The 21366-nt window shown below is 28.7% G+C and overlaps 4 protein-coding genes across 8 annotated transcripts in view; 2 read left to right on the top strand and 2 right to left on the bottom strand.

The window, feature by feature from the left end:
* LOC108568117 (inositol monophosphatase 3-like) lies at window positions 1-2214 on the top strand. Its single transcript, XM_017929044.1, has 6 exons — window positions 1-194; window positions 280-410; window positions 743-1005; window positions 1072-1177; window positions 1791-1942; window positions 1995-2214. The coding sequence occupies exons 1-6, from the start codon at window positions 126-128 to the stop codon at window positions 2105-2107; spliced, it is 834 nt and encodes a 277-aa protein (XP_017784533.1). The 5' UTR covers window positions 1-125; the 3' UTR covers window positions 2108-2214.
* A 354-nt stretch (window positions 2215-2568) lies between these two features.
* LOC108568122 (tetratricopeptide repeat protein 12-like) lies at window positions 2569-3860 on the top strand. Its single transcript, XM_017929050.1, has 4 exons — window positions 2569-2919; window positions 3206-3354; window positions 3404-3647; window positions 3701-3860. The coding sequence occupies exons 1-4, from the start codon at window positions 2616-2618 to the stop codon at window positions 3748-3750; spliced, it is 747 nt and encodes a 248-aa protein (XP_017784539.1). The 5' UTR covers window positions 2569-2615; the 3' UTR covers window positions 3751-3860.
* A 283-nt stretch (window positions 3861-4143) lies between these two features.
* LOC108568145 (GTPase-activating Rap/Ran-GAP domain-like protein 3) overlaps window positions 4144-21366 on the bottom strand; it is a 40007-nt gene continuing 22784 nt past the window's right edge. For 2 of the 5 annotated variants that reach the window (XM_017929084.1, XM_017929085.1), the window contains 15 exons: window positions 11458-11527; window positions 9453-9536; window positions 9314-9395; window positions 9114-9232; window positions 8763-8997; window positions 8579-8677; window positions 8234-8452; window positions 7899-8164; window positions 6186-6495; window positions 5895-6131; window positions 5184-5317; window positions 4888-5128; window positions 4743-4829; window positions 4455-4685; window positions 4144-4397 (listed from right to left, as the gene is read on the bottom strand). In XM_017929084.1, the coding sequence (XP_017784573.1) occupies window positions 4186-4397; window positions 4455-4685; window positions 4743-4829; window positions 4888-5128; window positions 5184-5317; window positions 5895-6131; window positions 6186-6495; window positions 7899-8164; window positions 8234-8452; window positions 8579-8677; window positions 8763-8997; window positions 9114-9232; window positions 9314-9395; window positions 9453-9536; window positions 11458-11527 (2626 nt within the window). In that variant the 3' untranslated portion in view covers window positions 4144-4185. Of the gene's footprint in view, window positions 4398-4454; window positions 4686-4742; window positions 4830-4887; window positions 5129-5183; window positions 5318-5894; window positions 6132-6185; window positions 6496-7898; window positions 8165-8233; window positions 8453-8578; window positions 8678-8762; window positions 8998-9113; window positions 9233-9313; window positions 9396-9452; window positions 9537-11457; window positions 11528-14901; window positions 15215-21366 lie in introns of those variants that run through there. The other 3 variants (XM_017929082.1, XM_017929083.1, XM_017929081.1) reach the window with 3 other exon arrangements.
* Window positions 7145-7762, bottom strand: LOC108568146 (28 kDa heat- and acid-stable phosphoprotein-like). The gene has a single exon (XM_017929086.1). The coding sequence runs from the start codon at window positions 7643-7645 to the stop codon at window positions 7145-7147; it is 501 nt and encodes a 166-aa protein (XP_017784575.1). The 5' UTR covers window positions 7646-7762.

Here is a 21366-nt window from a genome sequence, read left to right as displayed (position 1 = left end):
GTATTTTGAACGAGTATACTCAAGGTCTTTTATAAGAGCAACGCACATAAATCCTTTGGTTTTGCATCAAAATTGCTCAGTATTGTTTGAAACATCCTAAAGAGAGAAAATTAAATCTTAAAATTATGGAGAGCGAGAACGATATCCAATTCTATTATCAGTACGTTCTGCAATTAGTAAAGGAGGCAGGCCAAGTAAGTGAGATTTAATTATATTTATATATACAAGAATATAATAGCAAAATTATAGTGAAAAAAAATAACTTGTAAAAATTATTAGGTTCTTTTAGAAGCACGAGATATAAATATAGAGACAAAGGATAATAAAACTTGGGATTTAGTAACGCAGTACGATCGAAAAATCGAGGATATTTTAATTAAACAAATAAAAAATAAGTTTCCCGATCACAAGTAAGTTTACGTGTAAAAAATATTTGCCCTTGTATGGTAAATCCAAACTAGACAAAACAAATATATTTACTACAACATAAAATGATATGTAAAGTTACAATTAGGTTAATTAAATATTTAAAAGTAATTAAAAATGACATTATCAAAGTGATAACTAAATCTAAACCAAATAAACCGTTACACTAAATATTAAATGTAATGGTTTGGATTTTAGCATGTTAATGATAATTTCTACCGAAAATCATATTTTACTAAAATTTTAAATTAAATATAATAAACTTATAAGAATTTCTAATGAATAAATTCGAATTACATGAGTTTTATTCATTTAGATTTATTGGCGAAGAAGAATGCTCGATTGCTGGTAGGAAACCAATATTAACAGATGACCCAACATGGATTATAGATCCAATCGATGGAACAGCAAATTTTGTTCGTAGTTTTCCAATAACATGTATTTCAGTAGGTTTAACTATAAACAAAATTCAAACCATTGGAATTATTTTCAATCCATACATGAACGAATTATTCACAGCAATTAAAGGAAAAGGAGCGTATTTGAATGGAAGAAGAATATCTACCAGTCAACAATCTGGTGAGTATAATTCAGCAATTTGATTATTAAATGAATATATGATATGAACGGTATATAAATTTACAGAAATAAGCAAATCTGTTATGAACTACGAATTATCTCTGGCTAAAAACCATGAACTAAGAGAACTTTATATGAAGAGATTTAAGAATTTGATGACAGCAATTCAGGGGTGAGTGTAAATAGGTTCTTCATAAATGTTGAGTTATTGTAAGTGGTGGTATTCAAGTACTTGATATTTTTTTGTTCAATCGCATCATGTATCCAATTAGGAAGTTAAATTAAATATATATATATATATGTTTTTAAATTTTAAGTGAAAGGTTACAGTACTGCCAAGGTCAAGGTTTTACTTAAATGACTACTAAAAAAAACCGCATGGAAACTTTCAAGTTACGCAAAACGGTAGTAATTAAAGACATGAAATTATTTTATTTATATTTTTGTAAAAATAAATATAAAATGCACTTTAAATCAAGGTTTTTAAGATAATTTCTTTATTCAGCATCTACTGAATCAAATCAAAGAAACGACAAATTACTTAAAAATACGGATAATGAAAATGTCCACGTTTACACAATCTTTTATAATTTGCATTTTGTAGACAAGGGCAAGTTCAGAATATATGTGTGCGAGTGATATTGAAACACAATTAGAATTATGCAATTTTATTACATTCATTTAAATATTTTTACATAATTGATTCATTTGATTTGTAGATTAACGACGTACTTATTATAGAAATTTTAATTTCATGTGTTTATATAATCATGTTTTTGTTCTAGAATACGAAGTTTAGGTTGCGCCGCATTGGGTTTATGCTATGTCGCCTTAGGAACAACAGATATATATCAGTGCGATGGTTTACAACCATGGGATGCTGCTGCTGGTGTTTTGATTGTTAGAGAAGCAGGAGGATATGTCTGTGATTCTAGCAGTAAGATATATACGTTTGACGCAACTTATAAAATAATAATTATAATTTTTAGAAACATTTTTGGGCCAAGAATTTGACTTGATGAATCCAAATTTTCTTGCAGCTTCTACGAAAAAATTGGCAATGCAAGTTATCGATATAGAAAGATTAGCTGATAATAAATAATTGTTTGTATTATATAAAATATTATTACAATTATTTGTAGTATGGACAAATGTCTATTATTTGGGTTATCAAAAGTATTGTAGGAAAGTAGTGAATAATATGATCATTTTTAATAATTTAGTTTTTTTTATGACAATAAAATAATGTATATTTTTATTACTCTTAAGGTATTGTAATATATAATTTAATATATACTATAGTCGTCTTATATTGAACATTATTTTGTAATAAATAGCACCAAAATAATAAATTTTAGTATTTACGTTTCGCTTTTTATATTACTTTCGAATTTTAGCGAATATTGAGAATACTTCGTATGAAGAAAAGTTTAGATATGGTTTGCAAATGTGAGTAGTTAGAACGACCAGAAATATAATTTCTGTTATAATATCGCAAGAAATATGTAATAGTAAAAGAAATCGAATTTTATAGCAGTATGCTTAGAGTTATATATATTTATTTAGAAACCATAGAAACATTTCTAGAAGTTTGATCCATATTACATTGTATGTATTGTAGTGGCATATTAGAAAATATGAAAGCAAGCAGAATGTCAGAGCTGGACGAAGAATTTAATAATTTCATGTATAAAGTAACGGAAGTAAATGAAATTGTTAAGAAACTTAATTCCAAGGACGAAACAGTGGCACAAATTGGCACCATCGAAGCGGAGAAATATTTGAATGGTAATGCCGAAGCAGCACTAGAGAAAATTGACGATGATGATATAGTGCTGAGAGTTACATCAAAAAAAGCAATGATAAATCCAAAAGCTTTGTTACCGGAAAAAGATGAGAATACAATGTCACAAGGTTAGTTCGTTTTTATCTATTTTTAATGAATTAAAGGAACATTGTAAATAAACAAATAATATCATTAGCATTAAGATATTTATGGTATAAAACTTTTTTTTTGGAAAAAAAAAATGCAAATAAAATATATTGTTCTCTTCAATATGTAACGATATTATTCATGTGCCAAGAAAGATGACGACAATGGAATGAAAATTTAAATGATGATAAAAACTTATTGGATTAATTATTATATCAATATTTAGTTGCAACAAATATTTCATGTTTTTATTCTTTTACGTTACAGAATCATTTATGACAGAGGTCTCGAAAGATGCTGATATGAGGTATAAAAACCGTTTATTGCGGAAAGAACGGATGGAAACTTTCAAAAAACAAGCAACTCTAGCATTTCGTAGAGGAGATTACGAAAGAGCATTATGCTGTTACAACAAAGTAATAATTTTCGATGTATAAAGCATAATAGTTATGCATTTTATTTTAGGCGATTGAGCAAATTAAAGATAGTCCACTGTTATACAACAACCGTTGTTTGACATTCTTGAAATTGAAACTTTACGATAAGGCGATAAGTGACGCTGAAACTGCATTACGTTTAAACGAGAATTGCCTGAAATCTTATTTATTCATTGCAAAAGCGAACTATTTAAGTGACAACTTGAAAGAATTTAGTAACGCAATCGAGAAAGCAAAATGCATTCATCCAAATATGGTAAAGTTTATCGAAGGTAAAATAAATGCACATTATGTAGCTACTAAACTTATACTATATTTATTTTAGAATTTGTCGTAGATTTGAAACGCGAACATAATGACATTTCGATGGTTTAAAATAAACAGCAAAAAATATACTTTTATTAACCGTCAACAAGTTTTTTTTGTACATACTGCTTTATATCACAGAATTATGAAACATTATGAAATTTGAAGTTACAATATATTCTGCACAGTTTATTAAGTATATTATGATATATAGTATTTAATTGTACCAAATTGCAGATAAAATATACAGTAATATTTGATTTATAATATAGTAAAACCCGTTTTATTCCGAACTTTGAATTAAATAATGCTCACAGGTTGAAATAATACTTTATGAAATAATAAAAGAAATAATTTACATATTTTTGTTTTGATTTCAGTCAATTAATATATACACATTTTTATATTTGTTTTACATAATCGTTAATATACATATTTTAAATTTAATATATAATTGGAATCTACAGTTATTTGAAGCTATTAAATATAGTGTGACATTTCAAATTACTTTACTGTTGCTAGTTTGACTTTAGAAGGAGGAATAGGAGAACTGGTTGCACTTCTGGATACTCTCGGCTGTTCAGGAACTGTCAATTTTGTATCTCCATTGTTCCAAGTTGGAATTTCATTCGATGTGCATTGATCGTTACTGTTATTTTTGTTTAATGCATGAAGAGGTATTTTATAGATCCTTAATGGCCTAGCTTCCGGCGAATCTAGTAATATAAATGTTTTAAAAAAATATTTTGTATAAAATTATTTAAATTATTTACTATTTGGGCTAGGAGGACTGTGCTTCTGTTCAAGAAGCTTGCAATCAACATCAAGACGATCGCTTCGACCAGGAAAAAATTCTGGGGCTGTTGTCGAAAAGAATATGTCATTTTTTGATGCAATTAATTGTAGATTCGGCATTGTCATTGAATGTACCAGATTCCCATTTACTATCAGCCGAATTTCCATTACGTTTGATGTGAATCCTATGACGTACGGGAATACACACACTACGAAAATAAATTATATAAAAATTATGCGTTTTTTTTTATATTATAAATATTAACCTATATCACTTGGAACAAAATTCCAATGGAAATCGTATTCGGTACTCTTTGTATTTTCTTCGTTAATCTTCTGAAAGTGGCAAGTATCTAAAATATTATAAAATAATTAGATAATCAAGAATTTTCTATTTGGTGTAAATTTTACGATTGTAACATAGTAAAAGTTGCACTTCCTGATCTTCATACAAATCCAAGGCAGTTATTAAATTAACTCTATCTCCCCGCACTGTATGTAAATGATGTGCGTATCCTGATCGTCCATTTACTATGTCCCAATGGTTTTTGTAACCCACGCAAACTAAAATATCGCTATGTGATGGTGAATTTGGTGTCCAACCGTTGTCCAATATAGTCATTAAGTTAGGGATTTCATTCAAATTAATCTCCTACAATCAAAAGTGGATTAAGTTTTAGCCATTTTATTAAATGGTTTTTATCTACCCATAATAAATTGAATCCTTCTATGGTATCTGTATCACTGCTTGGACACCAGGCCGTCCAAGCTGCAGAATGTTTCCACTGGAATAAAATAAGCTTCTTTCCAATTGCTACAGCCATTCTTAAACGCGATCCTCCTAAAAAATAATATATGATATATCTTGGTTCTTGTTCAAAATAGAATTTCGTTTTCCAGACGAACAAATTGGTAATTGAAACAAAATAGTAATACTATTGTAATAATACATAATACAAATATTGAATGTAAAACAAAGTTATCAATTGTCTTGACTGAGAGGACAGATATAATGTAATTCGTAATATTAGTGATTGTGTGATTATTATTGTCTTGCAATTTATATTTGCATCATGATTGTAACCTAATGAGTGTGCGTGCAAATGATAATTATACTCAAGGTTGATTTGGAAGAAATACTGTAGAAGTTTGTTGTTCCCGGAAGTCGTAGGCGGCAAATGCCCAGGGCGGCCCTGCTTTTAGTGCATTAACGCAGTGTTTTTCAACCCACCGTAAAATATCAAACTTTTTTACGCGATTCTGTAATTGTATTTTTTCAAGCAGAACTACTATGTGCGTTAAATTCTGGTTTCACAATGCACACTATTAATTATTTATACATCTTAATATAACAGAAACGAAAACAAAAAATATGTTAAATAAAATTATTAAAGAAAAATAAGTATTTTAATTTTTACCTGGACGAGATAAAGAATATAGATGTGCACCTCTTGTTCTTTCAAGACGATGGTCCTTAACATCTATTCTTGACATCGGTTCAAATATAATTTCCAATTGGGACAATCGAAATACGTACACTTTACTTTCCTTGTTAGATTGTCCTGCTCTTAAGAGAAGTATTCCATGCGGTTCTACAACATTAACTTGACGCACCTGAAGAGTTTTATCGAATAATAATCGATGTGAATTTCCGTCTAAAACAAGCAGTACACTAAACAACGTTACTTTGGAATATATAACTGATCTACCTTCGACTAGATATACTCCTTCGTCAGTTGCAGTGACTAAACGGTTGTCACTCCAGGAGTCGGAAGCGAATATAGTAGTTGCAGGAAATACAGGATAGAAACAATTTGCTTCCCAAGGGGATCTTTTAAAAACAGTACCAGCACTTCCAGCGGAAGCAAGACTAGTTGGCGCATCGCCTCTGACTATTGCTTCCAATTTCAATGCTTGCCCAATACGTACGAATTCTATTTGCCGAGAATCTTCTTTCATGCGAGAATGTCTAGGCGTCTCTGCAAGAACGTCGGAGAAGGCTCGCCTGTTTAACATCGTCTAAAAAGATAAATTTGATTTGACTACTATACTACTTACAACTATTATTATTATTATTAATTATCTTTGCGAGAACATATAATAAACATATTTAAACATCCGCTTTTATAATTATTTATAATTACTTTTGATTTTTAGATTAAAATAAATAGTGAATCTCCTAAATTGAATTAGCTTTTTAAACGAATGTTTTTGTATGAACCCGAGGATTGTATCCTGTTGTAACTCATGGTACAAATAAACAAAGTATGCCTTAGGCGTTTAGTGAATGTCCTTCACTAATATCTAGTGGTGATGAAAAGAAATCATAGCACATTGCGCGCGCATATATTGGATTTTTTAAATTTATTGCACCAAGGTTTGAACCAGCCACTTTACATCAGCCATTACAATTAATTTATTATTATTGGATTAAATTCGTATTTTAGTACAAAATAGTTTTTTTAAATTGTCTAAAGTAATTATCAATTTTAAATATTAATTATTTATAAGTGAATTTATTGTTCTCCTTTAATGTAAAACGTTTTTGTCAAGATTAGTGATTAAATTTGGCATAATCAATTGGTTTCGCTATATAAAGACGAGAGCCCAATCGATTTTTATTTCTTTAGCAATAGTTCATGGAAAAAAAATACTGAAGCACTGTGAATTATTTTTTGCTAAGAATTTTCTTAGTCTGGGAAGATTTTAATTTCGCTGCATCTTGCTTGAGTTTCTTCTCCAATTCCCTACTTTGCTTCGCTTGTTCTCGTTGCTTCTTAATTACTGCAAGTCTAGCTAGGTCAGCTTTGGCCTGTTCGGTTTTTCCTTCAAGATGAAGTTTCTGGTAATTTGCTTTCAACTTCTGTTTTTGCGCTTCGTCTCTCTCGCGGCTTGATATTTCAGTTGAGACATTTAATTCATTGGTATTATCTGTTATTTTTATAGTTTTTCTTTGTTGTCTATTTGGGTTTTCAATTTCGATCAAATTAGAAACACCTTTTGCTTTTGCTGTTTCCTCGTCGCTTGTGGTATCGTTATTGTCACTGCTTGTTGTTTCATCTCGACCTTCATCATGACATTGTGTATTGTGCCTTTCCTTCTCAAGTTCTTCGGGGTTTGTAAACTTTCGAACTCTCCCTTTATGGTTTATATATTTACCCTTCGGCATTTTGTACTTGAAATATTTTATTGGTTTTTAATTATGACGTTTATATGACACGTAAAACATAATTCCTTTCAACAATGCATATAAACACATTTTATAAATAAATATTATTGGGCGGAAAGTCTGTGGTCAATAGCAATAGTTGATATTTTCTTCTTTTATTATTATTATTAATATTATATGAATACAATTTATTTTTTTGTTTACTTTTGATGACTGTTATATTAAATATTATTCTTATTATTAAAAGTATTACCATTCGGGAATCCGTCATGTGCTCAGTATAAAGATCTTTGATAAGCAAATCAAGAGTACGTTTTCGCTTTTTAGCGAATGTTGGTGTTTCGAATGTAGCTTTCTCTCCGTTTATCAACTTTATCAGTAGAAAGTCTCGAAATACTTCGGCATGCTCAAAAACTGGAGGACAGGGTAAACTGGGGCCAAATAAAGGTACCGCTTCATCCGAGAACACAGAGAGCCTGTATCGATTGTTCTTATCTAAATTAATCACTGCAAATATATCTGATTGGAAGTGTTAAGGTTTACATTCATAATGAATAAACATTTGTGTTGCGTTCTTGAAAAGGATACGTGTAAACTGAGATTTGATGCAAGTCGGATTGAATACGTTGAGGCCCTTGCCATCCACGTCATCAACGAACACGATGTTAACAATGTCGTTACCTATATGCCTTTTTCTTTCAACTTGTTGTTTGTTATCGCGAGAGTATGGGAGAAGAGTTGAAACGTGGAACATAATCTCATGACCCTCATATATTGTATACACGGAATGCCTTCCTGTCATGTCGCCTAAAACAATGTAAAGTATTTTTTGTTAAAGTAATGTATTTTTTTAAATTTTTATTATTTTTTTTTGCAAACTTAACGTACATAATTGAAATATAATGAAGTTATGTGTGTGTATTTTTTGTATACCTTTGACATCCAGTCCTCCGCGATACTTGTCCCAACCGCGTAACTGAATTTTTTCTCCCAGTAAGGAAAGAAACTTATTAAATTGTAAGCTGCCAAACTCTACGAAAAATGATGGATATATTCAAATTATCCATATGTTTTTACAACACATGTTTTCAATATAAAATAAATATGTTAGTCTTACCATTGCTTAAAATTTCATCGTCTGTTATTTGACCCTGACGCATGTAGATAACGCCAAATTTGAAATTTACTGAGCCCTCTTGCTCCTCTAAGAGAAGTAAATCCTTTTGTATGTCTGGAGTGAATATCTCTTTTGGTCCTTTTTCTACTTTTTCGAAATACGGAAAATTCGATAAAATATGTTTCACTGTCAGTAATTTGTTGTGTGCGTATGGTAGAGAAATTTTCTGTGCGCCCTGTGGACAATTAACATATATTTTCAGTTTGAATCTTATAGAACCAAATAATAATTAATAATATTAACATTAATAAATAATTATATAGCATTCAAAAATATATTGTAGTCACTTGCCGTTTTCCTGAATAGAATTGCTCGATATAAAGGGACACATTGATTTGTGTCTTCGTTAAGAACAATACTAAGGAAGAACGGAGTTTTGTCACTATCAAAACCTACGTAATTTTGATGAACTGCAAGAAGAAATTAAGGTAATTGCATTATACGTTAAACTGTTAATGGTATTCATCGTGAAATGATTTGTTTAAACTTACGTTTACCGAGGAAATATTTGAAGTACCATCGCGTCTGATATTCCGGATTTTCCAGTACCGGCGTACTTGGCGAACCAAACATCTGAGTAAGCATCATATTAACATCATTTTCATTTATAACATCCGCAAGCAATATTACCTCGTCTTTTTCGCCTGGAGATTCTCCATTTTCCAAACGAAATCGCCTACACAATTCCTGGCCATCACCTTCAGCCTGTTGCAACTAAAATACATTCATAAAAAATTAAGTAAACAATTTATTCTGCCGAATCATCTTATAATAAACAATTAGATGATCTAAATTTCACACAACTTACAAATAATGTGAATGAATGGTTATCAAATGCCAGTATCTAAATGCATGATTTTGTTTTGGAAAATATCTCATTTAAGTATTTACTATTTATATAGTCACAATTATAACCTTATTATAATGTAATATTCATAACACCTCACTCAATAAGTTCGTACGATGACATATAGATATTTAGGAAGTACCATCGTTCTGACGACACCAATTGTTGCAGAAAACAAAAAAAAGGCCACAAAATGGTTTTTGTCGATCGTAAATTGAAGTTGCGTTAGATAGCTGACTGAATATTTCAGAAGGCAGTGTAATCATCATTTTGCATGAACATTTGATCATGACAAAGCTTTGTTCTAAATGGGTATCTCGTTTGCTGAAAGTGGACCAAAAACAACAACGAGTTGATAATTCCGAGCGCTGTTAGGAACTGTTTAAGCATTTTTTCATGCTGTGGATGCAATGGATGAAACCTGGATCAACCACTATACTCCAGAATCAAATCGATCGTCAGCTGAGTGAACAGCAAAGTAAGGTAAGCTTTTGGCCTAAATATTTTGGGATGCGCACGGAATTTTATTCATTGGTTACCTTGAGAATGGAAAAAGCATCAATACCGAATATTATATGACATTATTGCTGCGTTTGAAATTGCGAAAAAAACTACCACAAATGAAGAAGGAAAAAGTGCTCTTTCACCAATACAATGCACCGTGTGACAAGTCGATTAAAACGATGACAAAAATGCACGAATTGCACTTTGAATTGCTTCCCCATCGATATCTAGCTCACAGCGACTACTACCTGTTTCAATGAAGAAGTGATTGCCGAAATTGAAGCATATTTTGAGGCTAAAGGTAAATCGTTCTACAAAAAAGGTATCGAAATATTAGAGAAGCGTTGGAATGAATGTATCACTCTTGAAGGAGACTATGTTCATGAATAAAGTCGAATATTTTATAAAAGTTATTGTTTTATTAGTCATTCTACGAAATTAATGAGTGAGATGTTATATATAACTGGTATATTTCTTTCCATATAGCATTTACTATAGTATTAAAGACATATTTCATTGACTCATTCACAAGAAAAAAGTTTACTAGAAAATCTGAATAAGTGAAGAGAGATTCTAGTATTCAAACAAGAAGTGATAACATAAATATATGTATCAGAATTATATAAAATGATATAATTTTAACTAGTGCTTACAATACATGGATTCTGGGATCCCAGACGAATTTTGTCCTTTATTCATGTAAAAAATGTGGGTATTTCGATTTTACCATATTCCTATAAAAATTACGGCAATATAGGGGTTAATAAAAGGTTAATGTTTGTAACCCGGTAAAAAATGTTCGGTATTGTAAGCACTACATTTAACTGCCAGTTATAATCAAAGTATCAAACATCAAAACAATTTAAAAATAATAAATGAATAAAAATATATTGTGCATTTGACACTAATCAATTATATATCATAATTAAGAATAAATAAAGTTAACTGCATATATAAACTCTTTGGTTCTTGCTGTTTGTGTGATGAAATACAAATATGGAGATTTGCATGCCAAACTTATATAAATTTTTATTTTAACTTATATGATTTATCTAACTTTGAAATTAAATCTTCATTTAGAACAACTTATATTTATATTTAATTTATATATGTATGATCATTAGTTTGAGTTCTAAAATAAATAGACTTTGATTTAACTTTTGTCTGCAATTGTAATGACGAAGGTGAACTCGTAGATTCTGCCGTACGGCAGAGGGTTTGGAACATCAATAATGTAAGAGTCGTAATGGGGTTCGAAGTGATGATACAACACGTCCCACTCACCTGTTCTACGGATCCGTAATATCTGCGAGAGAATACGCCTCGTCGCGATATTAAATCACTTGCAGTTGAACTGGAAAATAAAAATAATAATGCCTTACTGTACGTATTATTTGAACTGTTTTATATTAAGATTTGGACACGTACTATTTACTATCCATTTATCTTTTTGTCATTCAAATTCTTCCTAATGCCTTTAAAAGATGATTTCTCTTTCAATTTTTGGCAATGTTATGTTCATTTTTATTTTACTTTACTTTGACGTTATATTTAAGAAAAACTAAACTTGAAAGTTGATCAATTATAACTTTTACAATTAAATATTTCTGAAGATTATTTTCAATTATAAGTTCATCTATTTCTATAAATATATGTTAAGAGTTCTAGTCACTTTTTTCTTCAAGCGATATGTTAATTCATCGAGTTTTTGAAAAAAAAAAAAAGTGAATAGTATTGTTTATAATAGTGTATTTATCTATATTTTCTTCTTTTCGTGATTTGTGATTATTGACTTGATTTATTATTATTATTAAATTACCGTGTATGGTTGTTTCATAACAATGACAAAAACATGTTTTTCTTGATTTTCAGAGATTATAAATAAAGTTTGAAACAATAAATTAACCGTCTGTGATGCCACCACACGCATTATATGAGATAGTTCTTTACAACTGGGTTTCTTTCCAAACTTTTTATGTAACGGAGTATTAAATCTTCAAATTTTCACGGAACACTTTGTTAATTTTATAGTGTAGGTAAGAACATATAATCAATAAAATTAAAAAAAAAATGAAAAATCGTTATTTATTTAGTAACTTTAAGCCTAGTTTTCACGGAACACCAATGTTCCATGGAACATAGTTTGGGAAACTCTGTTTTACAGTAAACGAAATGAAAACAATATGACCTACATTGAAGACTAAGTATTTACGTTGTATATCTGCATCATGACTGCATTAAAATCATATTTATTAATGTAGTAAATAATGTTTATTTATCAAGAGTTTGAAAAGTGAGACTCGGAAAATGTTGTAATATAAACTTCTTTGTAAAACATATTTAATAATTTTTTGTGAAAATGAAAGCTCGATAATGTTTAAATTTAATATTTGTCTTGAACATGAAAATAAAAGGTTTTGACATTTTCTCAGTTAATAGAAATACACACATTTCTGTCTTGATCGAGTTGATTAATTCTTGTAGCTTTAGAAAATTTGAAGCTGTTCCATCATTTATTTTGAAAGGTCGAATTTGTTAAATCGTGATTCTTAAAAGATATCCTGATACGGTCAGCATCGATCTATGCGGTATTCCGTTTTATAGTTTAGACAGAGGGGGGCTAAAACTGCGGACTCAAATTTCAATAAATGTGCAAAGGGTTTCTTCAAAATAGCAAATATTAATATCTGAGTAATATTTAATAAGGAGATAAAAAAATACCGAAGTATTGTATTTTTTTGATAATATCTGTGATATATGTAGAACGTACCAATGTAGGTTCCATTTCTTGTAAGCGCTTAGGACAATACGAAATTCGGTTCGGGCAGAAAGACCTATAGTCAATAACCCTTTGAAGCAGTTGACTTTTACAAAAATTATCAGAAATTTCTTAAAATAATTTCATGATATTCGACAATAATTTCGTTTTCAGAATATGAAAATAATATTATTAATACGTTAATATTTGCTACATCTCCCCATGTTACGTTCACCACTTGTTAAATACCTTGGAATCCTTCTTTATTCTAAACTCAATCTCAATGCCCATTCCAAACAACTCAAATCCAAAATTAAATCCAGATCCCGTCATTTCCGTTCCTTAACTTCCGTAACTCCGAAATATCCATAAAGTGCCAAACATCAATATACAGATCAATATGCCGTACTATCCTTGACTACGGTTTCCCACTACTTTCACATTGCCGGAATCATGTCCTAAAAAACCTGTCCGTATCCGAACGTTCCGCCCTTCGTATCCTCACCAAAATACGACATCCTAATAATCCTCTACACAATCCACCTAATGATCTCCTTTACTCCAAAACCAAAATAGTCCCTCTTCTCGACCGATATCTGTCCCTCTCCTTGAAATTTAAATCCAAACAGTCTAAATTCTGTGTCCCTCGAAACCCAAATATCCTTCCCAAATTTAAATATCCCACATTACAATAGTCACTTGATTGATACACATTTGTTCCTACTCCGCTGCTTTTTTTCTCCTTCATTCTTCTGTTGTTCATTTGTATATTATTATTATTATTATTACAATATTGTATTATTCCATTATTAAATTTATGTTCCCGGCGGAAAGTGCTTGGTCGTTAGCCCTTTGGCCAGCTTGTTAATATATTTTTTTTTTAATAATAATAATTTATTGGCCAAACATCAATACATAGAAAAAAGTACATTCTATTCATAAATAAATTCGGAACGGAACGTTCGGATACGGACAGGTTTTTTTAGGACAGGATTCCGACATTGGGAATATATTTTTTTATTTTATGTTAGAATTTATTTACGTATAGAATGTACTTTTTTCTTATGTATTGATGTTTGACCAATAAATTATTATTATTATTTATTATTGCTGCTGATTTTACTAGTAAATTTATGATTGACGAATTGTCTGTGCAAAATACTACAATAACTACTAATATAAAAATCACAATTAATTTTATGTATTCAAGAGAAGTGAACTTATCCAATTCTTTTAGTATTTAAGAATATGTATCAAAAGATGAAAGATTGCATTTGTAAATCAGAAAAATAAAGGAAAATAAATGAAAATTTTAGCGTAAAAATAATAAAAACACTGCAAATATATCAAAAATAATTGCTGTAAAAGATGAAAATAGAATAGAAATATTTAAAACTGACTTGTAACCACTTTCTTCTAGTGAAATGCACGAATGTTCAGTCAGAAAGAGATTTTTATTCTGTAGCAATATGTATGAAATTTGGACATTAGTTTAATAATAAGTATTACAACCTATTTTTTCTATATAAAAAATATACCGGTAATTTACCAGTTAGCGATAATTACTTAAAATATTTAACAATTACCAAGAAAATCTCTTGACCGATATTATAATTTAACAAAATAAATGGTGAAATTAAGAAGTAAAATTCATGCAAAATTTGAAAGGACATTGCTGTAATAATGCAATAACCTTATTTTTAGGAGGAATATGGTTTAAACATTTACAAATCTCAGTGAGTGAACTTTGGATTTTGAGTTACCTTTGAAGTTAAATTTCATACTAATACAGTTTTTAGTATGAACTTTTCAGAATTTCTTTACAAATACAATTTATTTTCACATAATAAAATTATATTAATATTTATAAATTACCAATGATATACAATTTCGAAATTTTATCTATTAACATTATTTTGATAATATAACTAATATATGATAATATACTGATATGATTTTAAATATCTTACATAGCACTGCTGGCTCTTCGATGAAATAGTTTAAGGGCACTGACATCACGAGGTGGCTTACTCCTAAAGCTGGTAACACAAACGCTCTTTGAACGATCTCTGGAGGATGCGTTATCGGTTCTTTCTCCTCGCAAACGTTGAACTAGTCTCATATCCAGACACAACATATTTTCAGCATGAATGCTAGACACACGAACACAGCCACAAAGCAGTTTGCTATTATTTCAAAATTACCAATTAGTAATTATTCACAAAAATTTACGAAATATCTCTTATATTGAGAATTTTCTTATTCCAATAATTACTGAACATCCTAGGAAACAAATAGAAATATTTATTGAACAGTTAAATTTGCACATATATATTATGTGAGATAACAACAAACAAAAATTTCATTTTGCCACATCAATTCAAAAGTAGGAAGATTGACTATGATTTTCTAAGTTTTTGTATGCACATAATTAATAACAAAGTATAAACATAATTAGGATACTCAGAACAAATCATTTTAATAAATGGTTCATACTACTATTTTTAACTATTAATAGTATATTTACTAAATTAAATATATTTATTTTTTCTTATTATTAAGAAACTTATTTTTTTTATAGGTATTAATTGACTATTTATAAAACTGTATCATTATCATTAATTTAATGTGCATGATCATGTATCAACTAGAAATTTGTTTTCGTCATAAACTTTTATATTTCTCATTAAAACGAGTCTAGTTACAAAATGCTGTTCAGATCTGTAATTTTAACAATTCCTCGAGAAATCTTTGATGTATGTAAAACGACTCATATTTGAAACAACCATTAGTGAGAATAATGAGAATTTTAATCAATGTTCTTAATATTGTTAAATTTCATTGCAGATACACACTCGGTATTCATCAATTATATGTAATTGATATGTAAACCTTTCATCTATTAAGAAATGTGTATATCCATTCTATATCAAATTTAATTTAATTTCAATTACAATTGAAGTGACTATTTCTTGCCTAAACTGAAAACATAATTTCTATGATTTTCTAATTTTGACTCGTAATTTAACAAATGGATTAACATTTTGACTATTTTAAACAACCTTTAATTACTTTTGTTACGAAGACATTATTTTTAAAGAGCATTAAATCATATTCATTGAAAAACTTATGAATATATGAAGAATATATAATTAATTATATACACGCAAGCCTTATACAATATGGGCCAAACGCGTGAAGTATTGAAGAGATCAATAGAGGCGTAGCCATACTCCGTTTGTATATGATCTGCTGGTAAGTTAACTCAGTTGGCGTTTTAAGTATCACATTAAAACTAGATGAGACAGAATTTAACGAATGAAAATAATATGTATGTGGACATTAAACTGAAATTGGAAAGTTTTTTTTTAATAGGTAATAAAAATCTATGATAGATTGATTGTTCTGAAGAAATCATATATTTTTCCAGACTCTTTATAAACATAGTATATTGTTATAAAAAAATAGAAAAATAATAATTTATAAACAGTTTCTGGCTAAATTATGTATAAAATGTATACAATTTTAAATTTACCATAAAAAATATAAAATAATATTCATATATAAATAAGTAAGCACAAGATAAGAAAATCATTCTTGTATATGACATGTATTGAATATAAACTAGGTTATCACTACGAAAGAACGCGGTCAAATAATGTTATAATCGATTTGAAAATGTAATGAAAAATATCTAAACTATTGAATACGACAATTTGGTAAAATATGTGTAGAGATTACGAGGATTGTGTATAATACTCTCACGTCCATGGGTATTAATACAATGTTTCAGTTTTCCGATGCCACAGGCGAACAAATCCATTTATTTTTTCCGCATGATAAACGCGTCCCGTTATTTCCTGAACAATAAATAATTTTAATGATACCATATTCCATGCATCTGTTCAACGTGATTTTAGTAAATACATATAGTTATACCTAGTTAATCTCAAAGATTTAAAAAAAATCATTTAATACATAATAATACATAAATTACAAATTTTCATTTTCTTTGATTTGAGCAATGAACTTCTTTTTAATCCTCCAATTGTAAAATCATCATCTTTCTAATAAATTTCCCATGGTCATTTTCAAAACTTATTTCTTGTATCATTTGGATAACTTCATTTCTAATCTCTTTAATATTTTTTTTCATCTATTAAACTTCTGGTTACAATTGCGACATATTCCATGTAAGCATTTCGAAAGCTATTCATGATTTCAATTTGTAATGTTTCAAAGACTTTGAGCAAAAATATAAGATCTATGTATAAAGTTTTTTTTAAATATTTTGTTACCTGAAACGCATACTCTGTTAAGTTTTATTAAATTATTAATACCATTTAATATTTCGTACCTAAAAATTTAAGTACGAGTATTGCCAATATCGATTTAATTTTGTAGGTTTGTATTCACGCGGATAAAGGTCATGATTGTGAAAGATCTGGCAAGCAATTTAAACGGTCCTGTATTGCCAGCCAAACGTTTATTTGCACCTTATATAATTTGAAACCTTTTTCAGTTCAATATATCCACTTATTTATAGTATCTTCCGAAAGCAATATCTCATTATTTCTTTTTACTTTGTTGATATAAATTCTATTCTGAAGAAAATTGTTAGAATTAAAAGAAAAGTTTCATGGAAAATATATAATAAATTCTAAAATAATAATAATTAACGACACGATACACAACGACCTCCACATGAACACTGTTAAAAGTGAAATCTCCAAGTTTAGTGCCCGTTACCAGAACAGACTGGAAAACCACCCCAACAGTCTCGCGTTATCCCTCCTAGACAATAGTGACACCCCCCACAAGACTAAAGAGACACAACACTCTCGACCTCCCCTTTAGAAAATAAAAGTTAGTTTTATTGTTTAAATTTTCATAGTGCCGTCAAAATCAATTTTTATTTGGGTTTTTATTGTCATCGATTATTCTTTTTTAGTTAAATTTATGTTTGTTTATAGGAAGATTTCCGATGGGAAATCGTTCCGCTCCATGTTTTTCATTTTGTTTTTGTTTCTAACATAAGCATTCAACTTATAGCCCGAGATGGCAGGTTGTGAATGAACAATAAACGCTAAAAAAAAAAAAAAAAAAAAAAAAAAAAAAAAAAAATAATAATAATGAATACAATTTACTTCAAACTATATAATTTAAAATCATATTTTTTAAACTTTTGTTTTCTGAAATTTCACCAATATTTTTATTGTTTTTAAACCTGATAAATAAATATAAAATAATTTAATTCTAGTTAAAAAATATTTTTTTTTCTTTGTTATAAGCATACATTTGTATAAGATTCTAAATTGAATTTTTTAGATAAATTTACAAATTTGATGGTATTCCTCCAATGAGATCATTACTTATTTAATTGGTTGTTACCAACAATATTATAAAACAAATAGAAAAAACTATTACAAAATATAGTAACTTTAAATTAACTTCAATATTCACAAATCATTTCAATTTTCATCAGTTATTTTAGACTGTTGTATTCAGTGTTTTATTTTTAGAAAGAAAGGTTACATATTTTGGTAAGTTGAAATGAATGCCCCTGTAAGCCTTAACTCCTTCGGCATGAAATTATGTAAGGGAAATATGTGTAAAATAATATTGTTTCACGTCTTATTGAATTATTATCAATGAAAAGTATCTGATCTAAAAGAACATGTTTAATCTAATAAAATATAAATTAAAAAATATATTTATTTATTTGTCTATCGTGAAATAAAAACTTTCATCACTAAAATGTAGCATTCTACATGATCTTATATAACAGATTCGAAATTTTATAAAATTACTCAAAAATATACTCATTATTTACTAATGAGAATGCCGAATTATATATTTTTCCGATGACATATATAAAGTTCAATGTATCGTATAATCAATATAACCACGGATAATACATAATAGCTTATACAAAAAAGTATCCTCTATTGGTCAACAACATTACCCAGCGGTATTTCAACTTATCATTAAATAATAATATATAAGTCAATTTGAATTAAATGTATCAATTATTAAAATAGAATATAGGAAGCATATTGAATATGTAGACTATATTATTGTCGATTTATTTAGTCCATTATCATTGTCCATTATCATTGTACTATATTTTTCAAGTTTTGGTTTTTAATTAAAACGATAATCTGTGAAGATATATTAATAAACAATGAATACAAAGATTATATTTTTTATATACTGTTATTATCCATATTGGGAAAATAGTTAAAAAAAAGTATCCTGATGGTCCAAATTCGGCAACTTTATTGCCTTTATGGAAATAAATATTATACTATTTGCATTGTTAGGTAGCAGTAGTTGTGTTTTCATCAAGTATCATTTAAATTATTAATAAAGAATGCATATGGAATTTTACTTTATTTGGAACAGGTTAATCGATTGCTGATCACTGTTTTAATATATTTTTAAATATCATATAATATATAATGATGAAACCATGCGTACATTTAAATAGCACTATGACTAATTGCTGATCGTTGCGAAGCTTTAAACAATATTTTTAATAAAGCGCGATAACATTGTGTGTTGTGCAATGTGGCTAATTAAATGCAAACCGAACGACCGTAACGAAGGCAGCGAAACGCGTAAACTCGTTTATGCAAATTTCACTATGAAACGTTTACCCTCTTAATGCCAATCGATACTACCTTAGCGGTTGAATTTACCATATGACTTAATGTATTACTGGAAATAAAGAATTGAATAGAAGCTAATTATATTAGGATGCTATGCACTAAAGTACTTCTTCCATTTTTTGTAGCAAAAAATATATATCTTATCACTCGTATTGTTTACTAAATATGCGCTAGTAAGGACATTGCTGGCGAGTGAAATTAGGAGGGAAAACTACTATAGATTTTACTAGTTCTATTATGTTTTATATTAATACTCAATAAAGATCTCAAATCTCTACTTAGGTGTATATTAAAGTTTGAATTTGAAACTATAATCGCTTTCCGTTTTGTTCCAAAAATTTCCCTACAGTCTCTTCTTTAATCGATAGATGTAGACGGAGACGGTATTATCGTTAATCCGCAACTGTTTCAGATTTAAAACAAAGCACGCGTCACTTAAATATTAATTAGAATTAAGTGGAAGTCGCCGATTAAATCAAAATTTAAATTTTAAAACGTGAATGAATATATACATTATATTTTAACAAGAGTTATCGAAACAAATATATTTTGCTTAGAATGTCTATTATACTAACATTATTACCAATGTTTTCAAAATATTGTATAAAATATAACAGTACTTGTAGTAAAATGATTTAATGAATTACATTTTTTAAATCGTCAATAACTCGAATAGTCCGGGTAATAAACCACAAAGAAGGGACTTGACTGTATAAAGGAAAAAAACGGTGGCAATTGCAAGCCCGACAACTGAAATCCCGATGTTCTGAATCCCGACGTTTGAAATCCTGAGTGTATCGAAATCCCGACGTTCGAAATCCCGACTACCATAATCCCGATAGGGTTTTTAATTATTATAAATTTCTACAATAAATTTTTTATGGTAGTCGGGATTTTGATATAGTCGGGATTATGGTAGTCGGAATTTCGATATAGTCAGGATTTTGATTATCGGGATTTAAAGCGTCGGGATTTCAAACGACGGTTGTTTCGGTTGTCGGGCTTGCGATATAGATCCAGGAAAAAAATGTACAAAATATTATTTTGGGTACTATTTTTTTAAGGAAGTTATTTTTATTTTTGACTACTAATACTGTATATATTAATTCGATAAAAAAGTACATTTTTAGTGTAGTAGTGAAATATGAATAGAAATTGTTGTTTTTATACTTCAAAAATACTTTTTGCAGAAATTTTGTTATGAATAATATATATGCAAAATGTTAGATACATGCAAAATAAATTTATGCAGCTTTGGTAGAATTTATAAAATATAACGAAATAATATTTTTAGTGTAATCGTAAAATATGAATAGAAAGTCCATTGTTGATATTTTCTATAAAACTATTACTTTGTGAAGAAACATTTTACATTTTCTTTTTTTTAAATATCACATATCCAGTGTTATAAAATAAATAAATGTTATCTAAGCGAAAGCTACAGAAAAGTCCACAGATAACGTGGATTATTACCAGCAAACTGGGGGAGATTGTAATGAAACTTTTTAAAATGAAAAACGATACAAAACATTTTTAGTTCATTTTGTTAAAAAGTACCAAGTATTTTGAAATTGTTTATTCATATAAAAAAAAAGAATAATATAATAAATTTAGTTATTGTTACATAAGTAATTTAAATAAAAGACATTTGAGAATTAATTTAAATATTACTTTGCTTATATCAAATATATATGAGAAATTCATCATTCAAATTTAATATTTTGATATACTTTAATAAATATAAAAAAATCAATTGTTATATCC

This window comes from Nicrophorus vespilloides, unplaced genomic scaffold (genome assembly GCF_001412225.1).
Source record: "Nicrophorus vespilloides isolate i.1.1-1 unplaced genomic scaffold, Nicve_v1.0, whole genome shotgun sequence".
In the NCBI taxonomy this organism is placed as follows: Eukaryota; Metazoa; Arthropoda; class Insecta; order Coleoptera; family Silphidae; genus Nicrophorus; species Nicrophorus vespilloides.
Note: the sequence above shows the minus strand (reverse complement) of the source record. Positions and strands in the feature narration are given on the sequence as shown.

What these genes read in the sequence shown, in the direction of transcription:
- LOC108568122 (XM_017929050.1), top strand. Translation starts at nt 2,616, where the DNA reads ATGTATTGTAGTGGCATATTAGAAAATATGAAAGCAAGCAGAATGTCA. An exon ending in CATTATGCTGTTACAACAAA is followed by an intron (nt 3,355 to 3,403) that starts GTAATAATTTTC and finishes ATTTTATTTTAG; the next exon opens with GCGATTGAGCAAATTAAAGA. An exon ending in TATGGTAAAGTTTATCGAAG is followed by an intron (nt 3,648 to 3,700) that starts GTAAAATAAATG and finishes TATTTATTTTAG; the next exon opens with AATTTGTCGTAGATTTGAAA.
- LOC108568146 (XM_017929086.1), bottom strand. Translation starts at nt 7,645, where the DNA reads ATGCCGAAGGGTAAATATATAAACCATAAAGGGAGAGTTCGAAAGTTT.
- LOC108568117 (XM_017929044.1), top strand. Translation starts at nt 126, where the DNA reads ATGGAGAGCGAGAACGATATCCAATTCTATTATCAGTACGTTCTGCAA. An exon ending in TAGTAAAGGAGGCAGGCCAA is followed by an intron (nt 195 to 279) that starts GTAAGTGAGATT and finishes AAAAATTATTAG; the next exon opens with GTTCTTTTAGAAGCACGAGA. An exon ending in TTGATGACAGCAATTCAGGG is followed by an intron (nt 1,178 to 1,790) that starts GTGAGTGTAAAT and finishes TTTTTGTTCTAG; the next exon opens with AATACGAAGTTTAGGTTGCG.